Source organism: Phaethon aethereus, assembly GCF_964289735.1.
Source record: "Phaethon aethereus genome assembly, chromosome: 4".
Taxonomy (NCBI): Eukaryota; Metazoa; Chordata; class Aves; order Phaethontiformes; family Phaethontidae; genus Phaethon; species Phaethon aethereus.
This window is the reverse complement of record NC_138578.1, coordinates 48062341-48084180: the sequence shown is the minus strand read 5'-3', so window position 1 is coordinate 48084180 and position 21840 is coordinate 48062341. Positions and strand designations below refer to the sequence as shown.

General features: G+C 39.6%; 1 protein-coding gene across 7 annotated transcripts in view; it reads right to left on the bottom strand.

Annotated features, from left to right (window-relative positions):
- Positions 1-21840, bottom strand: part of TENM3 (teneurin transmembrane protein 3) — a gene marked incomplete at both ends in the record, with an annotated part of 320770 nt that overhangs the window by 119465 nt on the left and 179465 nt on the right. For 5 of the 7 annotated variants that reach the window (XM_081999413.1, XM_081999414.1, XM_081999415.1 and 2 more), the window contains one exon: positions 19430-19667. In XM_081999413.1, the coding sequence (XP_081855539.1) occupies positions 19430-19667 (238 nt within the window). Of the gene's footprint in view, positions 1-11628; positions 11722-19429; positions 19668-21840 lie in introns of all 7 variants that reach the window. The other 2 variants (XM_081999411.1, XM_081999412.1) reach the window with 1 other exon arrangement.

Sequence of the window (21840 nt, the reverse complement as noted above, 5' to 3'; positions counted from 1 at the left end):
GCATGCCACCTACACAGCATGGGTCAGAGGATCTAGCACCAAACGAGCCAGCTATGGAAGGGAAAACCCTCTAGGTAAACCACGTGGCACTGTGGACTGCTGCTCAGCTGATGGGACATTCACCCTCCAGGATTCATGCTTGGATCCTTGCATAGCAATGGACCAACCTATACAGGTATAGTGGCTTTGTCAGAAATGCACTGTAGAGACACTAGAAATTAATTTGCCCCACTGCAGCCTGAGAAAAATACCAACAGTTGATAAACAAGTTTGTTATTTATGGGTGATTTTGCTACAGGAGGTTAACACATGCACTACAATATCTTGGCATAAGCCCTCTCCTTGAAAATATCTGCATTGCAAACATGATCTCATGAAATATGCTACATAGATTACTTCATTTTGAACAATATTAAACCCGCTGGCAGTACCAACAGAAGGATATGCACTAGATCTACTGATGCACAACAAGCACATCCCAATTTTTCTTGGCTTCTGAGCTTTAGAGGATTACCAATGATTTCAAAAGACAAAGCCCTTGTGGTTTAAATCCTCTCTAAGAAGGTACTTTATTAAAAGTTGTGACATTTTCTATGTAGCAAACACCAAAATAATAATAACTAGCCCTATGTGAAAAATGTTTTACACCTTACAACACCATTACCTTGATTGTACGGAATCACAGAAGCATGTAGATTCATTAAGTCTTGATAATGTCTTATTCACTTGACCTTTACTGCACTTTCATGCCACACACGGTAAATGCTACATCCAGGTATATTTCCCCCAAAATATCTACACAGATCTCAAGAAAATGCTAAACACAAAGGTGGCTGTTTCCCTTTCTATGTGCAGTGTGTACTGTTTTGAGGGACTGAAGGAAAGCCATATAGAAGATATAGTAATACTCCTCCTAAACATCAGCTTCCATCTTAAAAATAAGAAGCTGCCTGACCAACCTGCAATTTCCACATCCTCCTGCTCTTGCTGTTAGGCTCAACAGTCAAAAAATGCGAACTGGCATTGCTCAGGCACTTGAATGGAACTCCATATACTCTAATCTTTAACAAAATAATGCAACAAAACAGTCAGCCTCTGATTTTTTTTTTTTTTTTTACTCTGAGAAAATGAAAGCTGAGACATTGGCTTTGGTACAGCACAGCCTACTAGAGACTGTAATCCATATTCTCAAAGCCTTTGAGGAGTTAATCCCATAGATAAACTCAGGAGATGGCCGTATATCTGCGGCGGTGTGAGCTGTCATAGCTCTGACAGTCCACCTCAGGCATCAAGGCAATGAAAGAAAACTGTAACTTTCAGCTGTGAATTCAGCAGTGTGTAGTCCTAGGCAGCACACAGCATGACTCCTCACTCCCAGCTATTCCTCCTTTGCTTCAAATCCCACGAATACAGTGCTAGAGTGGTCGCGCTGACTGGCTGCAGAGTGCCGAGGGAAAAACGATGACAGAAAACGCAGCCTGGCATCTTCCTCTGGGTTAAGAAAATTCGTTTGGATCTCTCTATTCCTAATGAGTGGAGTTACTAACAAAGTTGTCAGAGACTCTCCTGCTACATTACCTCCGAGTGATAAGTATTTAAAGTGTAACGCTATCAGACTTGCACATCTTGTCTGCCTCGCTGAGCCATGCCAAACAGCGTTCCTATGAGACACTCAGAAGGATATGGTATCTGACAACAATTCCAGGCTGCTTCCAGATAATGCCAAAATTCTTATGCTCTTGAAATATAATCTATCCACAAATGGTTTTAATTATCTACGTATCCCTCTACCTTGTCTTTTCAAACCACGGAACTTGAATAGCTGATTTCTAAAGCCTAAACTGTTTGCACTACTTGACCAGGCACTGACTTACTGGCAATTACACCACACTTCACCTCACAGGGAGCTTATAGCATCTGCAATAGTGTACCTTCCATTCAAAATTGATCATCTAACAAGCACTTGGCTAGATCTTCATGTAAGCACCACTTTAAATATTTTATTAAGCTTTAAAGTACAAAAATCCAGCAAATCATGCTAATATTTTACAAGACAAGCTAACTTTGTTTTTATTAAATAATTCAATTCACTTTTTAAAGCAAATAATTTTCTACTTTTACATTTATCCAACATATATTTCTGTCTTCTTATTCAATATGTTTATATTAAAAAGTGCAGTTAATTTTAACATTTTATGAGGGAAGAATTCAGTATCTAACAAATCTGAACTACAGATGGGTAGTAAAATACAAAGTTATGTCATAAACTAATCCTTGGATGCAAATACAGCTGGGAAATCTCCTTATTCCACAAATGGTAGCCACTTTATTTAAGCTTCCACCCTTAAAAGAGAAGACAGAAACACAGCATCCAAAACCTCAGAGATGTCAGCTCAGAAAAGAGAAGCATATGAATAAAAGTAAAATGATCATGCTTTTAATTGAACTCTGTACTCTCCGAGCACCAAGTGCTGGTGTGCACCTGCTGACATGCAGACAATTTTCTCCCTCCTCATGTTGCGGGGAGGACTCACACCAAGTAAGATCTTCTTGGTGCTGCCACTTCCTCTGTGACAAATAAAATTGAAGCACGCTTTATTAAACTCAGTAAATGGGAAAGCAGGAGGGAAAAAGAAGTGATAAAAATGTCCCACAAGTTGGGCAAAAAGATTAAGTTAACAGAAAACTGTGTCTTCAGAGAAATGCAGATTACTGAAACATTCAATGACAGTAAGGCTCAGATCATACGCCCAAATGCTGCTGATGTAAGACAGTCAAGTTTCCAGCAACAGAAATGTGATTTAAAACAACTTTCTTTACAAAAATATTTGTGACAAAAATCTTCTGACTTCAGTTTAAGAAGAAAATGGATACTATGCATCAGTGAATGCAGTATTACATAAACACGTCTGGAAGGCCCTAAACTCCAGACTGGCAGAAACATGGATATTATGTAAATAAACTATCACCAAGCAAAAAGTAGTATTCCACATCACTTTTAAATAGACTGGTCTCAATTTGTATAGAGTTATTGTGTAATTTTAACATTCCTAATATAATTTTTACATTAGATACATGACTTTTTTTTTTTTAGCTCATGCTGGGATTGCTTCACCTTGCCAAAGATTCACTGTGATCTGTAGCTATGATTTCTCTGGGTTTGGGCATCCCATACAGAATGCTTTGCAAATACTTGGAAGACATGTGAAAGAGCCTACCTTATCATTTCCAACAACTTACTTGGCAGCATTTTAGTTCTGTATTAAAATATTTTATACAGTACAACCACACCAATAGAGTTCTGAATCCCATGGCAAATATGTCACAATGTATTAAGTCACGCAGGTCTCTTACAAAATTGGTACTAAATAAGGAATTGTGAATAAGGCCCAGCAAAATTCTACTGAACTTCTCTAAGTACGTCAGACCATGCATCGTATTTTATCCCCACACCAGTGAGATTTAAAGACAGCTACTGTTATTTTGTGCAACGTTATTATTTAGATGATGATGACTGTCACAGAATAAAGGTTAATATCACTAGGCCTTATGTATCTACAATAACAAAACCCTCCTCAAGAGCTACAATACCATTGATCCAGAATGAAATTGTATTTAGAATGTATGTGCTTAAAAAACCTAAATCCCTCCCTCTCACATCTTTGAATCTTATGTATTGTATACTACCAGCATCTGAAGAATCTGGAGCAGAATAAACCTGTTAGTTTGGTCATGCTTCTGAATAGAGTTTCCACCTTGCTCGGTAACAAATGTCATAGTGTCACTGCAGTAGAGGTTCTCTTGCAGTACTGTCTCCTATACTGTCCTACATGCAGCCTGTTTGGTCTGTTCCATGATGGTGTTAATGGTATGTGGCTCTTCAGATCTTTACAGGCCACTACCGGAAGACCCCTGAGGAAGAACAGCTATAGCACTCAGAAGACTGCACTACAAAAGGCATTCAATGTTAGAAATTATCTCTGACCTGGACTTTTGAAGGAGGTCTCTGTCCAAAAAGAGTGTAAGGGGTAGATTCCCACAAGCATACGCAGTACAATGAGCAAGTTAGTTTATTCCAAAAACTGCGGAGGAGGAGGATGATCTTACTGGATAGAGAACAGTTACTGTGCAAAATCTGTATGTAGTTGTAACCGAATAAGCAGAAACAAGAATTACTGCAGCAGGGCAGATCTCCAGGGACAATACCCTGTCTGAAACTCACCAGTACAAAGGGAGGGGATGAATGCCTTCCAGACTACTTATTTACTAACAGCTCACTCTTTCTCTAAACAGTCCAAAACTCATGCTCTCAGTGACGTCTTGTGGCGTTCTGTTCTGTAGGCTAAACACGCATCGTGTCAAAATGTATTTTCTTCTATCAATTTCAATTTAAATTCAACTGATTGTTCCCTTGTTCTTGTATAATCAGCATGTACTGTTTGCCCTGCAGTACATAAAGACTATTTTTTTAGAACATTACTGTTTGATTCACTTTATTTCTAGTGTAAAACATACAAAAGCATTAAAAAGTAGTTGCCTAGAGCAAAAAAGCAAAATTTAGGCTCTTCACGGGTCAGGCAAAGGCAATCGTGGAGTTTAGGAAAACTCTTTTCAGATACCTGTTGTTTCAGTGCAGAATATAATAAAACTGACATTTGGAAGAAGACTTGAGGAGAGGGGCAAGACAAAAGAAAAACTATCCCTAGCATTTTTTGCACTTGTTTCTTTTCCCCTTAGGTACGAAAAGACCCCCAAATATTTAAGTATACCCATAAGTCTAAAAAATTCTTTCATGTAAGTAACACTTGACTCATCTGTTCTCCTTGCAATTTGAAAAAAGCCCTGGACATACTAGCAATTACCAATACAGGGGACCGTTGCTGGCTCAAAAAATCATTGTACTTTACTTGACTCTTCCAGCCAAGGCAGTATCATTCCGCCTTCCATAATCACAGGTTAAGTACTTTATGAAACGAGCACATCAATTTTTACATTGTGGAACACACATTAATTCCCCCCCTCAATCAACTCAAATCTGCCAGTATCTAACTCTATTAAAAATTATCTATTTGTCTCTAAGGAGTGTTGAATCTGTGGATATTAGTATATGAATTAAGACATTTGTAAGCAAGCACAGGTAAATGTTCTTATCCATTCCACTAAGGTCCTCAATGCGTTACCCTGGATCCACTCCAAGGCACGAAGCACTAATATCCACACCTTAGGCATCCAGAATTAGGAACACATCAATCCTATTCTCCTAAGCCTCAAGAGGTGGAAAAAACTTCTATCAAATCCACTTCGAGTGAATGCAGGTTGAAAGAAAGGTAAATTTTAGTGGATTTATGTTTTGGTAACATATTTACCACTCATGACCAATACTTTAGGAGACTTGATTTCTCTGCTTGGAATGCAATAGTACTAATGACTTGGTTTTGATGTTTTATATAACGGTATTATCAAATTTCTGGGAATAAAAACTGTAATTATTTTGTTTTGTAATGCGATAATTGCTCACCTTAACTAAAAATAAAATACTAGATTTTGTCCAAAAACAGTCTGGCAGCACCATGAGGCCACTAAAAAGCAAACAAGGCATAAGAGTAGCTGCAGCTTGATCTTCTTATTTCTCTGATGGTCCAAAGCGGCATAGGGAAGTCAGACAGACGAGACTTCTGAGGTTTGGGAGCTCTCAATTCTCTACCTCAAATACGTCATTACTGACACAGACAGAGGTAGCATGTGCTCATCTCTGTGTGAAGACCTAGCATTTTATTTGCCACTTCCGTACAAAGAAATCAATTAATTTTAAGAAAGTAACTTCAAGAGAGGATGGATGTAACCAGCGGCAGCTATTTTAGTTTGCTCCAGCTTCTCTCATTTATGTTTTTCTATTTATCTCTCCCTGACTTTCCTTAATGCAAACCAGCTGAATTTTTCACTCCTGGGAATACGTTATCATGCTTTTTGTTTGTTTACAAAAACCTACCAGTTACATTAACAGTCAGAATCAGAACAAAACCATTAACAACAACAACAAAAAAAGAAAAAGCAGTGGTCTGAGATCGCAATCAATCATTGCACTGCATCTACTGACTGGTGTGCTCTCTCTCTCTGTTGACAGACCCTATTCATGCTGGATTGAACTGGGTTCTCTGAGGGAGACCACGACCCTCACCTGCCACTTGACATTAGAGAGCTCCGCCTGGTTCACTAATGGATAGATCACATCAATAAATCTGATTCCTTGCACCGAGTTGAGGAAGCAGATGGAAAGAGATTAATCTCTGCCGACTGACATTATAGGAAAGATGTAAAAGATAACAGAAATTACTGGCTAGGTCTCATATAAACTCTGGTTCAGTGATGCATGAGATCAGCTTTCCCAGTACGCTCCAGAAGGAATTGGATTTTTGTTTCTCCGTGAGCACTTTATGCCTGTCTTCATCTTCTGTTAACATTCTTCTGAGATGAAACCTTGTAGCTGGTGGTGTTTGCCCTTAGCACAGGCTTATGACTGACTTCCACAGAACCATATGGCTGCATTTAACATAAATCCAAGCCAGCACAGAAACTACATTATGCTGCGAATTTGTCTCAGTTTATTTTCTGTGCAGAATCGCAATCAAAAAATTGCTTAGGAAGAGATAAAAGTGAATTTCCGCTTCCTCAGAGCCAATATTAATACTACCATAATCCCAGAAAAAGCTCCAAGATCACATCAGATCAAATGATGATCAAAGTTTGGGGGAAAGAAAGAAAGAGAAGAGAGCTATTACCCATATGTAAAACCAGAGGAAACATCTGTGGGAACTGGAGATAAGCCTCTTCTAACAGCTTATTCAAATGTTTCAGAAAAACACTTTACATATGGTAACACTTGCTTGAATTTGGGTGGGTTTACACTGAGGACCTGTTTTCTTTACAAACTGAAGACTGAAAGCCAAGAAAAGAAAAAAAAAATACTACTAGGGCTGCAAGTGCCTTCCTTACTGCTTGTGTGTTCTTTCATATCTGGCCCCTGGCAGGTTACTGCTCCACTGCAGGCTGCTGCTGGAGAAAGACTAGAGGCGTCTCTTCCTCTGCAATGCACCTACCTTCTTGGTGGTGTAAGAAAGAATATAGTGCTACAGCATGCAAGAAGGCACCTGTAAACACCCTATTATTTGTTCCTCCAAATCCAGATTTGGCCTGCTAGCTCTCTCCCTCAGAGGAGGAGTTCACCTCTGTGATATGTATACATGTCTAGGATCAAAAGCAGCAGTATAATCAGCTGGCTCTGATTACAGAGCAGCCAAGCCTGCTCTTCCGTGCTCCTCTCTGCTGTGCTGCCCTCTGTGAAGGTGAGCAAGGGAAACGCACGCTAAGCCACACTTCGCAGAAGTGAGCACGAGAGCCGGATGCAAAGAACGATTCATGGTGCTAGGTGGGCAAGCAAAGAAACCTACCACAATTTTAGTTACTCATACTCTTCGTTGCAGGATTGTCCCGCTACCTACCTTCAAGAGGAGAGTGAAACTAGACTTCATGTATTGCTGAAAAAATATCAAGTGGCTCTGCTCTCCTTACAGGCTTCTTCTGGGTCTCTCAGAGGACCAGTACATACACAGACTTCCAGCTAGCTTACAGTGACTTGGCTCTGGATATTGTTGGGGATACTCACTTCTGAAGGAGGCGGCAGTTGGAGTGAATCTGACAGCCCATTAGTGCACCTTCTGATACTGACAAGTGTTCATGCTATTCCAGTTCTCCTCTCTCCAAAGGGAGAGTGGAGGAAAGCATCCGAATTTTGCAGTGAGGACTGGAAATGCTCATGTGAGCAGTAAGAATTTATGTTACGATTACTTATCTTGGTCTCTGCTCTTCTGGAATCATATCCCTACCAAGACAGAGAGAAAATGAAAGCTGCCTCTGAGATGAGGTATTCTAAGCTTGCCCAGTTCCTGTCTTGAATATTGAATAAGTTAAGCCTTCCAGGGAGAAAAATCAAAGAAGAAAGGTAGGGCACAAGTACTCCTCCAATCTCTTTTACTACCCTCACTATCTTCATAAAGCTGAAAGAGAACAATTGCTCTAAATGTCTCAAAAGGCACATGGAGACAATTTTAAAAAGCAAATGTCGTTTAAGAGAGACTCAGAGATGCATTATTTACCCAAAGATTAACTGAGAAGTTGGAACAAAGGTTGAAATTTCATTTGCAGCTGAAAGACCTGACCGAGCTACTGGGTATTTTAAAAGGAGGTAAGACCAGAGGGAAGTTAAAGTGAAGTATTCTGCCAGTGACTGATAGGATCTGATTCTGCCTCAAGCTGCAAGCAGACTGAAGTTTCCATCATAACGGATCTGTGAACCTTAGTTCACTTATTGATGTCCATAGCTGTGGTTCTCTTGCAATTCCGAGTCTGTGATAACCCGTGATGAACTCTGTGCTGCCACTACTACACTACCAGCAGTCACTCAAACAGCCAGATTCATGTCACTGCAGTGACTGCACCATCATAACCTCTGAGTTACAGCCACCACCACCAACTTGGCAACTGTGCACGTACATGCGATGCAACTGCCATTCCTGTTTTCCGATCCGTATTGTTCCTTGGTGGAAACTGTAAACTACACTTGCATACTCTCTCATATGTAACATGCCAAGATTTGTAGACTTGAGATACCACCATTCAGGGATTCAAGAAGGCAGAGGGTTACACCTTGCCTTATCTTTAATAAGATAAGGCAAGAAGAGGATGGTGCCTTATCTTTAATGGTACTCAGTTCCACAGATGTCTTTTTGGAGCCGGACTTCTCTTTGTGCAACCAACTTTATCAGAGATGCTGGATGCTGGCACTATACAATCATCCCAGTCTTTGCTTTGCCGTGATGTTTGGTATTGTTTTCTCACCTGTTTGAATGTGACAGAAACAATCTCCAGATTCTGTTAAAATTCCTTTCTGGCTCAACTCGAGCTGCACTTATGGGGATGGCAGGCTTGACTGCAGCCATGCAACCGTGAAAAGAAGTTAGCTTTTAACTTCATAAATTTTGTGTGCTTGACTTTATGGTGTTGACAACATTTTTTTACTCAAGTGTTTTTTTGTTTACTTGTGATTTTTTAAAGCAAGTTTGAAGAAACTTCAGAGATTGCATTGAAAGGCTTTTTATCAGCATATGCCATCACAGATACAAGATCTTTGGTTTGATTATTTCTGGCTTCTGTCACTAGTAGAGCATATACCAGCAGGCAAGGTTTCCCACCATCCTGAGTCAGTCCTATAGGTGATGAGGTGCATGCTATTCAAAGGGACTTCACAAGTAGCCACAAGCAGTAAAGGACAAGGAGTAATCTTGGTTTTCATCCCAGATATTCAGTCTCTGTAATCCTCTAGCACTTTAGCTAAGTCCTACCTTGTCTAACCAACCTCTCTCAGTTTCTCCTTCTGGACTACTCCATCCACCCATTTGCACGCCCACTGCTACTCCTCTTGTGCCCAGTCATCTCCAGTTTTCTCCTCTCCACTCTGCACTCCTGACAACCTGGCCTCTTTTAAACTCAGCTCTCCTGAACTTTTCCCCCAACAGGTGACAAAAATCCCCAGCCAACCTCCTCGCAAAGAATTCTTACTTAAATACAACAGGAAGTTTTCAAATCCCAATGCTGCAAAAATACAAAATCTTCAGAAAATTAGGAGATTCTACAGAAAAAGAAAATGCTAGGAAGCTTTATCTATAAAAAATATAAATATGGCCATTCGCTAATAGTGACTTGTACTTTTTTTTCAGATTTTGACATCTAGATAACTTGGGGAGAGGACTATCAGGTTATGCAAATAAAAACCAGACTTTTTACTTCAAACTAAGAGGAACTATCAAAACATATACCAACAGATGTTTACATATGAGAGAAAAGAATAGTGGTACCAAGTAATGGCAACAATACATACCATTACTTTGAGATTTCCAGCTGTCTTATGATAATTAATACACTATGCACAAATCTCTCGAAGCTATAAACAACTATTCTTTAAGTCTAGGCATATGAATCATTAGAATTTCTATGCAAAATGTCTATTTCTATTATCATTAACACTAAAATTGTCAAATTCATTAGATTAATATACTCTCCACAAGCCATACAAACTAAGAAATAGTGTATCATAACGTAACACACGCATGACATGAAAACAAACTAGCTGCGACACAGCATGTTAGTGAGGTTGATAAACTGAATCTTCATGCTGATAGCATGTTGTAGTCTCAAGTCTATTATGCTTTGGAACTGATGTGTTATTATCTCTGGACAACTTTCACACCAGGAGATGAACTCTGCTAGCGTAATTTTAAAAAACATGGGATTACAAACAAAATAAATTCCATTGTACCTGAATTAGTATCAACTAACAGGAATTTCATATAACATAGTCCATTTGCCAAAATACTTGCATTTGGTGGTCCTATTAGAAACATATAAAGCATAAACCAGGCATGGTTCTATTAACACTACTTCAGCAACTATGCATCTGAATCAGTATTGTATGGTTAATTGGTATACAGGAACAACAATATTTGTTTTTTTTCTTTTTTAATACAGTATGCTTACATTTTTACTTTACAGAAAATATATTAGGGTCTTCTGGTAAATATGTGCAGTGTCTGAGTTTGCTGATAGTGATTAACTAATTGAATTTAACATACCATTCTCTTCCTATTGTTGATTTTAATTTGTGACTAAGTGAAAGCTTAAGAGTTTTTAGAACACGAAGCAGATCAATGTACAGTGTCAATATAGTTTACAGATGAATTAATTATTAATGGGCAGATGCAGACCTCATTTAATTAAACAGCACCTTATCCCTTTTATAATGTTGAGAGTTACAATTAGCAAAACAGAGTTTGGACATAAAGCTCTGATTTTTACCATACTATAAACAACAAAAGTAAATTAATTATTAATAATTCTTTACTAAAATTTAGCATACTGTGCTGATTAACAGGCTGGAACTCAGGAAAAATGGTACTGCTTTCCCTGTTAAAAAACAGGGTTTTTATTTGTGTGGATCAGAAACCAAGTATACTGATTTGGCATAAGAATGACAAAACATAGTTCAAATATAAGACAGATACTAATGACAAAGTTAAGTAAATATGGAACAGTTCTGTAATAGAAATTTTTATTTAAATGAATTCAAATATTAATTTATATGGTTAATATAATTTTCTTAACTTCTTTGGTCATCCCTTATGCTACATTAATATGCCATAGTATTTCTAAACCAAACATTTACTAAGTAGCAAATACGTTACAAACTAAGGATCAGTTCTGGCAAATGTCTTAAGCATGCAAATAGTTTGCAACAGCTTGCAGAATTAGGCCACAAAGAATTAATACAACCTCAGCTGCAGTCTTATTTTCTTAAGTGAAAGCAAACGAAGTTTGGCAGTCAAAGTTGACAATTTTCTATTTACCATGAGTCAGTATGAAGATTAATTAATGTATTATTTAAAAAAAATTAGATATAAAGATGAGGAAGATTGTCCCAGATGTTTTTTGGCTATTGTAATCAATTAAAAAAAAAAAATCACATTTTTGTCTTCTGTGCCAACAGTTAGCATCATGCAAACACTTAGAGTCACATACCCATAACTGCTATCGTGATATGTTGGAGAAAACACATCCATCTCTATAAGGTTGTCATGACCATTTGCAAGGACTGCTTGATTTCCTAATTCTCTATACACAAAGATACAAAAAGATGAAATTAGAGTGGTAATTTCAAATTAAAAATGGGATGATCCCACAAAAAGAACATACTAATTCTGTTGCATCATTTTTTTTTTCCCCCCACAGATATGCAAAAGTGCAACTGCATTTTGAATGCGGGATTTATCTGCCTTCCATGACGTCCTCTGAACTACATGCTGGACTGTAACTTGAAGACACGGTGTTACAAGGCTATCTTTAGGTGGTCACTACCCTTTGGTGATCCCTTATTTATGTGCAAGTCCTTGAACAAAATTCCTGGCTGCTGCCCGTGGCAAGTCAGGCTTAAGGACTGAACAGCACATAGCAGGGGATGTTGTTTACTTGGTGAGGATGGACCAGAGATGAAATAATGAAAGTGAACTGAGACTATTAAAAGACAGTCTCTTGCTGGCTATCTGGGACAGCCAGCCAGCCAGCCAACACGCAGGCCGGCTACCAGAGTGAGTGGAGATCTCATGTTCTGCAAATGAAACTGCACAGCCGCAGGGGAGGGAAAGGAAGGACCACAGACTCTGGCCCTCTCGGGGAATGGTGAGAAAATGAAGGGGCAGAGACAAAGGTAGGCACTATTATTTTGTTTAGAACTGCATAATTCTTTTGTCCTAGCTGAAACGGGAAAAGATTCATTTGGGGAAAAAAAAAAAAAAAAGTGTGTCCATGCTTGCTTCAATGACTGCCTATCTTTGAAGAGGGGAATGATAACATCAAGGAATACTGTGCAAATACTACTGAATTCTGGACCATCACTACTTGCCTAAGGGACAGGGGATGAAATACACAGCATCATCAAAATCCAAGTATTCATGGTGACAGAAAGGGATTTTTGAGCAGGAAGGATGCCAGAGAGATTAAACAAAAATATAAAGTAAGACACTATTCACACCAAAGGAAGCTTATAAACATATGGGCCCAGCGTGCCAGGATTCAAACACAGATGCTTGGTGAGCACCCAATTGCATGTGAATGTCAAAAGAAAACAGAACTTTTTTCATTCAACTTTAGTCTTTGAAAACAACACTCCTTGTTTGACTTAATGAACGTGTCTAATGTGTGTATATACTGACCTCATAATTATGGCATGTCAATCTTTAAAAATGCATTCATGCTCTCAGCACTCCAGGTCCTGTTTCCTCCACTTGCAGACCAGCCATGTGGCATGCCCACAATGATACACAAGGGTCTTCAGAAGAGCAGGACTTGAACTCCATCCCCAGATTCTGCCTTTATTTTGCATCATGCCTTCTCAATATAAGTAACATGTCTAATCAAGTACATGTGTGAAAACCTGGAAGACTTACAGAATGGAACACTTCTGAATTTGATTAAACCAGGCACCGTTTTAGTGGGTGGAATGCATAAAATAGCTGCTTTGAGCAGACTTTAACCTGCAGCAACACTGTGCTTTTGCAGACAATCAATCAGCCTCTACACAAATTGATTTAAGGTTTCCCTGGAAACTATCAACACCCTTTCCACACCTTAATCGATACTGAAGGCGCTAGCTTCATTGGCAATCCACCCCAATAAAGACATATGGGTATGTTCATCACACTTCAGGAGTTTCTAAAATCTTTGCATTCTAAAATGAAGTTTGGATCAAGCTTGCAGAATGGTTTTGAAGTAACACATTCTAGGAATTGTTTTGTCTGTACCACTTCTGAGGTATTCTAGTACTTAAATTAAATCCTTCAAAATGCTGAAATATTTTCCAGCCATCAAGTATTTCTTCAACCAGCTCCCTCTTTCTTCACAGTAAAATTAGTAGATAAGTAACTGAATACAGTAATGTTTCTACCCACTCTCTTTTTAACTGTAAGTTAGGGATAAGAGAAGACTAAGCAATATCAGTATAGACTATGAAAAACATGCTAAGTTTCTTGTTTGTTTCTAAAAAAAAATTCACAGTCCGTCATTCAAAATACAGCCATCTTTCAAAAAACAAGGTATGTTATACAAGCAAATCAAGTGAGGAAAAAAAAAGCTCCTCTTTGATTCACAGAACTGCTAGCACAGATTCTGAATAAAGTTATATAATATTCTCAGAGATTTATTCCTTGACTGGAATATGTAAATTTCCCCTTGCTGAGACATTTATCTTAGACATTAAATGCCTAAAATTAATGAAATATTGCCTGAGAAATGCACTAAGAGATGCTACCAGCTTACTTTCATCAACAAATTTATAAATTTTAACATATTCTTTCTCTGCACATCTCTAACATACATAACTGACGGTGCATTAGAGAAATTCTGCCCATTCAAGTATTCAACAGAGAAAGCGTTTAAAGAACTGATTTACTAAGTATTTTTAAATATCAGTAATTTAGATCCTACTAAAATGCCAAGCCATGAAAATGTAACTAATTATACTGGCAGTCAAGAATTCATTACTAAAACTAGTAGGTGAATAAAAAAGAATAATGATAATTTAAAAATACTAATATTTAATTACTTAATCATCACTTATAGTATTCAGACACCTGAATTTGCATTTTTGCATTTGCATGACTTTGTCTGTCCAACGAGTAATTCAAAGAACAAAATGGAAACCTATTCAATATAGTTCTGCTTTTTTTATTTTTTCAAAAGTTAATATTGTTCTATGGTGCTGGCTTCTCCAGCACATCTATTGCTTCTACAGCTGAACCTAACTTGAAGCAGGTTGGGCAGGAGTCAAACAGTAAAGATCATTAAATGCTCAATGTCCATCACCCACTTGGTGACAAGTGGCGTGCCTCAGGGGTCCATATTGGGACCAGTACTCTTTAATATCTTCATCAGTGACACAGACAGTGGGATCGAGGGCACCCTCAGCAAGTTGACAGATGACACCAAGCTGCATGGTGTGGTTGACATGCCTGAGGGATGGGATGCCATCCAGAGGGAGCTGGACAAGCCCGACGAATGGGCCTGTGTGAACCTCATGAGGTTCAACAAGGCCAAGTGCTGGGTCCTGCACCTGGGTCAGGGCAACCCTTGGTATCAGCACAGGCTGAGGCATGAAGAGATGGAGAGCAGCCTTGTTGAGAAGGTCTTGGGGGTACTAGTAGGTGAAAACCTGGACATGAGCCAGCCACCCCTTACTGCATATGGCAGGGAACATTGTCTCCAAGGACGAAGACAAGGTTGAGGTACTTAATGCCTTCTTTGCCTCAGTCTTTAATAGCCAGTCCAGGTATCCACAGGTTCAGCCCCCTGAACTGGAAGATGGGGATGGAGAGCACAATAACCCACCCTTAATCCAGGAGGAAGCAGTTAAGGACATGTTAAACCACCTGGACACCCACGAGTCTATGGGACCTGATGGGATCCACCCGAGAGTACTGAGAGAGCTGGCGGAGGAGCTTGCCAAGCCACTCTCCATCATTTCTCAGCAGTCCTGGTTAACAGGGGAGGTCCCAGAAGACTGGAGGCTTGCCAATGTGACACCCATCTACAAGAAAGGCCGGAAGGAGGATCCTGGGAACTACAGGCCTGTCAGCCTGACCTCCGTACAGGGGAAGATCATGGAGCGGTTCGTATTGTGATGAACCTGATCTCCTTCTATGACCAGGTGACCTGCCTAGTGGATGAGGGAACGGCTGTGGATGTTGTCTACCTGGACTTAGTAAAGCCTTTGACACCGTCTTCCACAGCATTCTCCTGGAGAAAGTGGTGGCCTGTGGCTTGGACAGGTTTACTCTTCGCTGGGCGAGGCTGGATGGCCAAGCCCAGAGAGTTGTGGTGAACGGCGTTAAATCTGGCTGACGGCCGGTCACAAGCGGTGTTCCCCAGGGCTCAGTTCTGGGGCCGGTCTTGTTCAATATCTTTATTGATGATCTGGATGAGGGGATAGCTCCCTCAGTAAGTTTGCAGATGACACCAAGTTGGGTGGGAGTGTTGATCTGCTGGAGGGTAGGAGGGCTCTGCAGAGGGATCTGGACAGGCTGGATCAATGGGCAGAGGTCAACTGTATGAGGTTTAACAAGGCCAAGTGCCGGGTCCTGCACTTCGGCCACAACAACCCCATGCAATGCTACAGGCTTGGGGAGGAGTGGCTGGAGAGCTGCTCGGCAGAAAGGGACCTGGGGGTGCTGGTTGACAGACAGTTGAATACGAGCCAGCAGTGTGCCCAGGTGGCCAAGAAGGCCAACAGCGTCCTGGCCTGTATCAGAAATAGTGTGGCCAGCAGGAGTAGGGAAGGGATCGTGCCCCTGTACTCGGCACTGGTGAGGCCGCACCTTGAATCCTGTGTTCAGTTTTGGGCCCCTCACTACAAGAAGGATGCTGAGGTGCTGGAGCGTGTCCAGAGAAGGGCAATGAAGCTGGGGAGGGGTCTGGAGCACAAGTCTTATGAGGAGCGGCTGAGGGAACTGGGGTGGTTTAGTCTGGAGAAGAGGAGGCTGAGGGGAGACCTTACCGCTCTCTACAACTACCTGAAAGGGGGTTGTGGCGACGAGGGTGGTGGTCTCTTCTCCCAAGTAACCAGCGATAGGACAAGAGGAAATGGTCTCAAGTTACGCCAGGGGAGGTTTAGATTGGATATTAGGGAAAATTTCTTCACCGAGAGGGTGGTCAAATATTGGAACAGGCTGCCCAGGGAGGTGGTGGAGTCGCCATCTCTGGAAGTGTTCAAAAAATGTGTGGATGTGGTGCTTCAGGACATAATTTAGGGAACATGGTTGTGCTGGATTAATGGTTGGACTTGATGATCTTGAAGGTCCTTTCCAACCTTAGTGATTCTGTGATTCTGTAATGTGTGCTTGCAGCCCAGAAGGCCAACCATATCCTGGGCTGCATCCAAACCAGCGCGGCCAGCAGGGCGAGGGAGGGGATTCCTGTCCCTCTAACTCCACTCTGGTGAGACCCCACCTGGAGTCCTGCGTCCAGCTCTGGAGCCCTCAGCACAGGAAAGACATGGACCTGTTGGAGGCCACAAAAACGATCAGCAGTATGGAACACCTCTCCTAATGAGGACAGTCAGAGAGAGCTGGGGTTGTTCAGCCTGGAGAAGAGAAGGTTCCAGGGACACCTTATTGCAGCCTTCCAGTACTTCAAGGGGGCTAATAAGAAAGATGGGGACAGACTTTTTAGCAGGGCCTGTTGTGATAGGACAAGGGGTAATGGTTTTAAACTACAAGAAGGCAGATTTAGACTAGGTAATAAGGAAGAAATTTTTCCCAGTGAGGGTGGTGAAACACTGGCACAGGTTGCCCAGGGAGGTGGTAGATGCCCCATCCCTGGCAACATTCCAGGTCAGATTGCACGGGGCTCTGAGCAACCTGATCCAGCTTAAGCTGTCCCTGCTCACTGCAGTGGGGTTGGACTAGATGACCTTAAAAGGTCCCTTCCAACCCAAACTGTTCTCTGATTCTACAATTCTATAAAAAGGTTCTGCAGTCGGCAGGAAATCAGAGGAAATCTGCAGGAAATTTTTTTTTTTTTACTCTCTTGCCATTTTTTTTTCTTAAATGTAGATTTTACTGAGCCCCAATAGAATGAAGTAAATTTCTGCCACTGTTCAGTAATTTCACTGTCACTTAAAGATGGCATCAAAGACGAAAGCAGCGCTCATGTAATCCAAGTTACAGTTTTAGGCCCTCATAAAATTTTAAGCAGAGAGTCTTTTTATATTTAAAAAAATCTAAATTGGAATTTCTGTTGGTTGTTATTGATCTGTCACCTCACAGTTCATCAATTTAACCAGCAAGAGCAATGCTTTACACAAAAGTATTAACTCCACACAAAGCCAAATTGCAGAATATTCTATTAAGTATACAACTGAATCCAATATTATGAAATATGTATTTCGAAGTCACTTCCATTACTACTGCAAAACGATAGGGACTAAAACTTCCCTTAGGCTTTGCAAATACATCCCTCTCACCTACATGGACATACACAAAAGCAGCCTATTCACTATCCAGCTATACATGACAGCAAGCTGTACGTCACTTTTATGCCATCCATCACCAATATGAGCCTACAGAGATAGCAAGATAGCTATGTATACATGCTGACATTCACATTTTGTACTTCCAAATGGCCGTCATCTAAGTCAGACAAAAAAAAGGGGGAGGGGGGAAGCTGACTATGGGCATAAGCTAAAATATTGCCAAAGATGAAATAAACTTTCTTGTAGGCTGAGAAAAGGGTGAAGGAAGAGACCTATCACAAAGTTGTTAGTACAGTTTAAACAGAGACTGAGAATCACACTCAGTAGGGAACCTTAACCAAAGAGGGAAAAATCAATGACAAATAAGATGAGTTCTTCACCTCCAGAGTTCCAACCAGGTGAGACTATCAGAGAAACTACAGTAGGGCTCTGTCAGTTTTTATGTGATTTTTCACGTTTCAGCTCATTCACAAGTGTTCAAAACTGGAACATCCAATTACCCTTAGCTTTTCATCAGGAACATTTACAAGATGGAAAGATGCTACTTGGCAAAACATATTTACTCATGGTTGGAAGTGGTATTTTTACTCAAGTTCTATGTCTTTTTCTTTATAAACACAATAAAAACATATATGGCAACAGAAGCAAACATCAAAGACTCTACCATCTACTGAAGATTAACCAGTGTCTGAAGAATGTCAAATGTCTTATTCCCACTACAAACTTACTTGTTCTATAAGAAAACTCTTTCTTAATGTACTAGATTGCCTGACTATGATAATGAAATCCCTTCAGTGGAATCCTATTTCACAGTGTCTATGTCTCATAAGCAATACAAAAGGGTCCAAGAAAACTAAGAAAAGGAATTACCATTCCCAACAGCCTGACAGAAGACTTGCCCAAAACATCTATGGGGACAAAACTACCTGATAATTAAGTCAAAATCAGCTGGACTACCTTACTTCACTACAAAACATAATTTAAAGGGATTCAAAGAATGAACTGAAAGCATTTCATAAACATTTTAAAGAATTACTGTCAGCTCCAATATAGTTATAAATGCTCAGTTTGATGACTAAATTTGAATATTATGGCTTTCGTTAATAAAAAATTAGTGCTGACTGTTACATGAGTATTAATTAATCACTGTAGGTAAATTCAGCTCTGTGCCAGTAAGTCCTATAAATTTTTTTTATAGATCATTCTGAATCATACATCATTCCGCATCTAAAGAAGCTAGTGTCACCCTTTTTATTAGCTGCTTCTTTCCTAGAGCCAGTTATCAATTCTAAAAGACAAAAAAGAATGCGGACAAAATTATCATTATACCAGAACTGAGTTCTTTTGTATCACCAAATCCTAGACAAGTTTAATAAACACCTAGCCTCACATGGATAAGGTGAGGCTTATACCTCAGAGTAAAAGAGGCTCCCCCTTTAAAGGGACCAAGTACAAGAGTTCATTAACATTCACTCTCTATGGCAGCATATATTTGACACATAATGCATCTGGCAAGCAAGGCAAGAAATTTCTTCAGTCAAAAGTCACAGATTATGAACAGGAAGGACAATGTTTGTCTGGAAAAGTTAATACACTCTCTGAATCCAGTTATTCTGTAGTAGGCATTGTAAGAGAAAAGAATGTCATTGTGGATTTTAGAGAGAGGACCGATTTTTTTAGTACTGAAAAGTTCATTTTAATTTGCTGAATGAGGGGAAGTATTAGCTGCTGGTCATCTTTCATCAAGTTAAGTGTTTTCATTAGAAGTGCCACAGTCTGTAGTAGTACCTAAGTAATTACCTGCTTTCCAGTGGCGCATTACTGCCAAGCACCCAGCTGTCCTGCAGCTGGACTGACTCAGGTGTGGTTTGCAGCTCGGCGGGCAAAGCAGCCGGCGGGGCCGGACTCTGATTCCTTCTATTTGTCAGTGAGTTTCTGTTAAGTGAGGTGATGGATGGGTGATGCTGTGCTGAATGTTGCTTGTGAGAAGGTGGCAAAGGCTGCAGGGTCGACTGGCCTTGGTTATTTGGAGGTTGTTCTAAGAAGAAAGAAAATTAAAGTCCGTTATACACCATCTTAGCATTTGCTACAACCAAAGCAGAATGAGAAATTCAACATAATCCTATCATCTAATATATTTGCATATTATTCTATTAGCAGACATTCAGTAACGTTCTCTAAGAGCAAGTTTACCCTTGATACACCAACTTCTAATTAATATACAACAGATGGTAAAATTGGTTTTGGTTTTAATTTGTTTCTTTTTTTTTTTTTTTTTAATCTGGTTTTATTAACACCTACAGAAAATAGCATCTGACAGATCCCCTAATGTGCCTTTAGATTTCAGCTTTTTTTAACAAACCAACCCTGAAATTAAATGGGTAATTTCAGTAGAACACAAAGGTTTTCGAAATGCATATAATCCCTATAATTACTTAATGGAGTTTTTTAAGCCTTATTTAACTGCAATAAATTATTGCAAGCTAGTTGCTAAACAGCAGTAGACTACTCTAGTTTAGTGCATTTCAAATAAGGCAGATCTGCACTATGATCTGCTAATAGATGCTAAGTATTCTTTAGCAGAAGGTCACTCTGTGAAGCAGATGTTGCTTCATGGATATTTAACAGACTGAATCACATCTGATTACAACGTCAGAAGGCTCATATACTTAATGACCGTCACATCCATTAGAACACACACAGAACAGATTTTTCAATTTCACACTATGCAGTATAACTACAGTTTGGAGTAAGTCATAGGTGATCAGAGAGTCGGCCGTCAAAACAAAAGGAAATATTTTTTGACTTAACCAAAGCACGTAACACCCATAAAGCTTAAAACCAAAACCTCAAAACAGCAAAACCCACAATCAAATACCTCCATCAATGTTAGGTTTTAACAATCTGTTCTGTAAAATCAGTAGTAAATTACCCATAAATAGAAGACAAATCTTGCCATACAACACAATCGACACAAAATTAAAAAAACCTCAAGACGCTTCATTTATCATGACTTAGCAATGACTGATGACACTTAAAAATATAACACGTAACAATATGTAATTAAAATTGCAATCTATTTCCTAAACTAATGTAGTAGAACGTACTTAATAATATAAATGCAAGTCTTAAGCAGAGCAGAAGATACAGGGCCTGCACTTTGCTCACAGTGTGAATGCTTTCAGGTACTTTTTAAATTAGTAGTTTGATCTTTGTAAGCAATTCTCTGTTTATAACTGGTTATAACTGCAAATTGTTACAAACCCAATAATAATACCTTGGTACATAGAGCACAGGAAAAGCATGTCTGTTGAAACAGATGTTTCCAATAACCTACAGGTGACTACTATAAAAATATCTTAAGAGTGAGTAATTTCTCAGGAAAACATAAGAAAATTTGAGAATGTTAAGGAATAGATGTGATGAGCTTAAACAGAAAATTCATCCTTTGGAATAATTTCCTTTCCGAGGTCCCCATTCTCCTTTCCAGTTATCTTGTGTGGTCAATACAACTTTTGTCACGAACAGCAGCAATGCTGAATCTGTCATTAAAATAATGGCAGCATTTACATTGCAAACAAGGTTTTCAACATGAAATCCCTAATACATTAATGAAAAATTACCTTCCAGGAAGGACACAACCGATCAGCTTTCTCTTTACCAACACAGACACAAAGGGTGTCACTACATGGGATTTACAATCCCTATCAAGGGCTTCAAGCCACATTTCAACAAGCCAGCTAAAGGAAAGTTAACAGACTAACACTAGCAAAGTCTTTTTTCCCATGTCTACTTTAAAATTTTATCTGAGTTAGGTTACAAGCTATTTATCAGCTGACACAGAACTGTGTCCCTGTATCTTATAATATATAGGTATGTGTGCATATATAAATATATATATGCACTCATTTGTGTAAATATTTACACATGTGCACGTGTAAATATACATACGTGTAAATGATTAATTAGACAGTAGAAAATTACAAGTGAAATCAAGTGTTTCATTATTTAATCAGATAAATTACTTAATCAAAATTGTCCCAAGGACCTGACTTTCTGTCTTTGTTACTCCCTTTTTTGACTCTCCCACCTGCCTAGCCTTGTTGACCAGTGTGCCACGCAGTGCAACACCCTCCTCCTCTGCAGCTCCTACCAGCTGAAACATCACTGACACACCTCTTCTTCATTAATTGCTCATCTCATTGAAAACC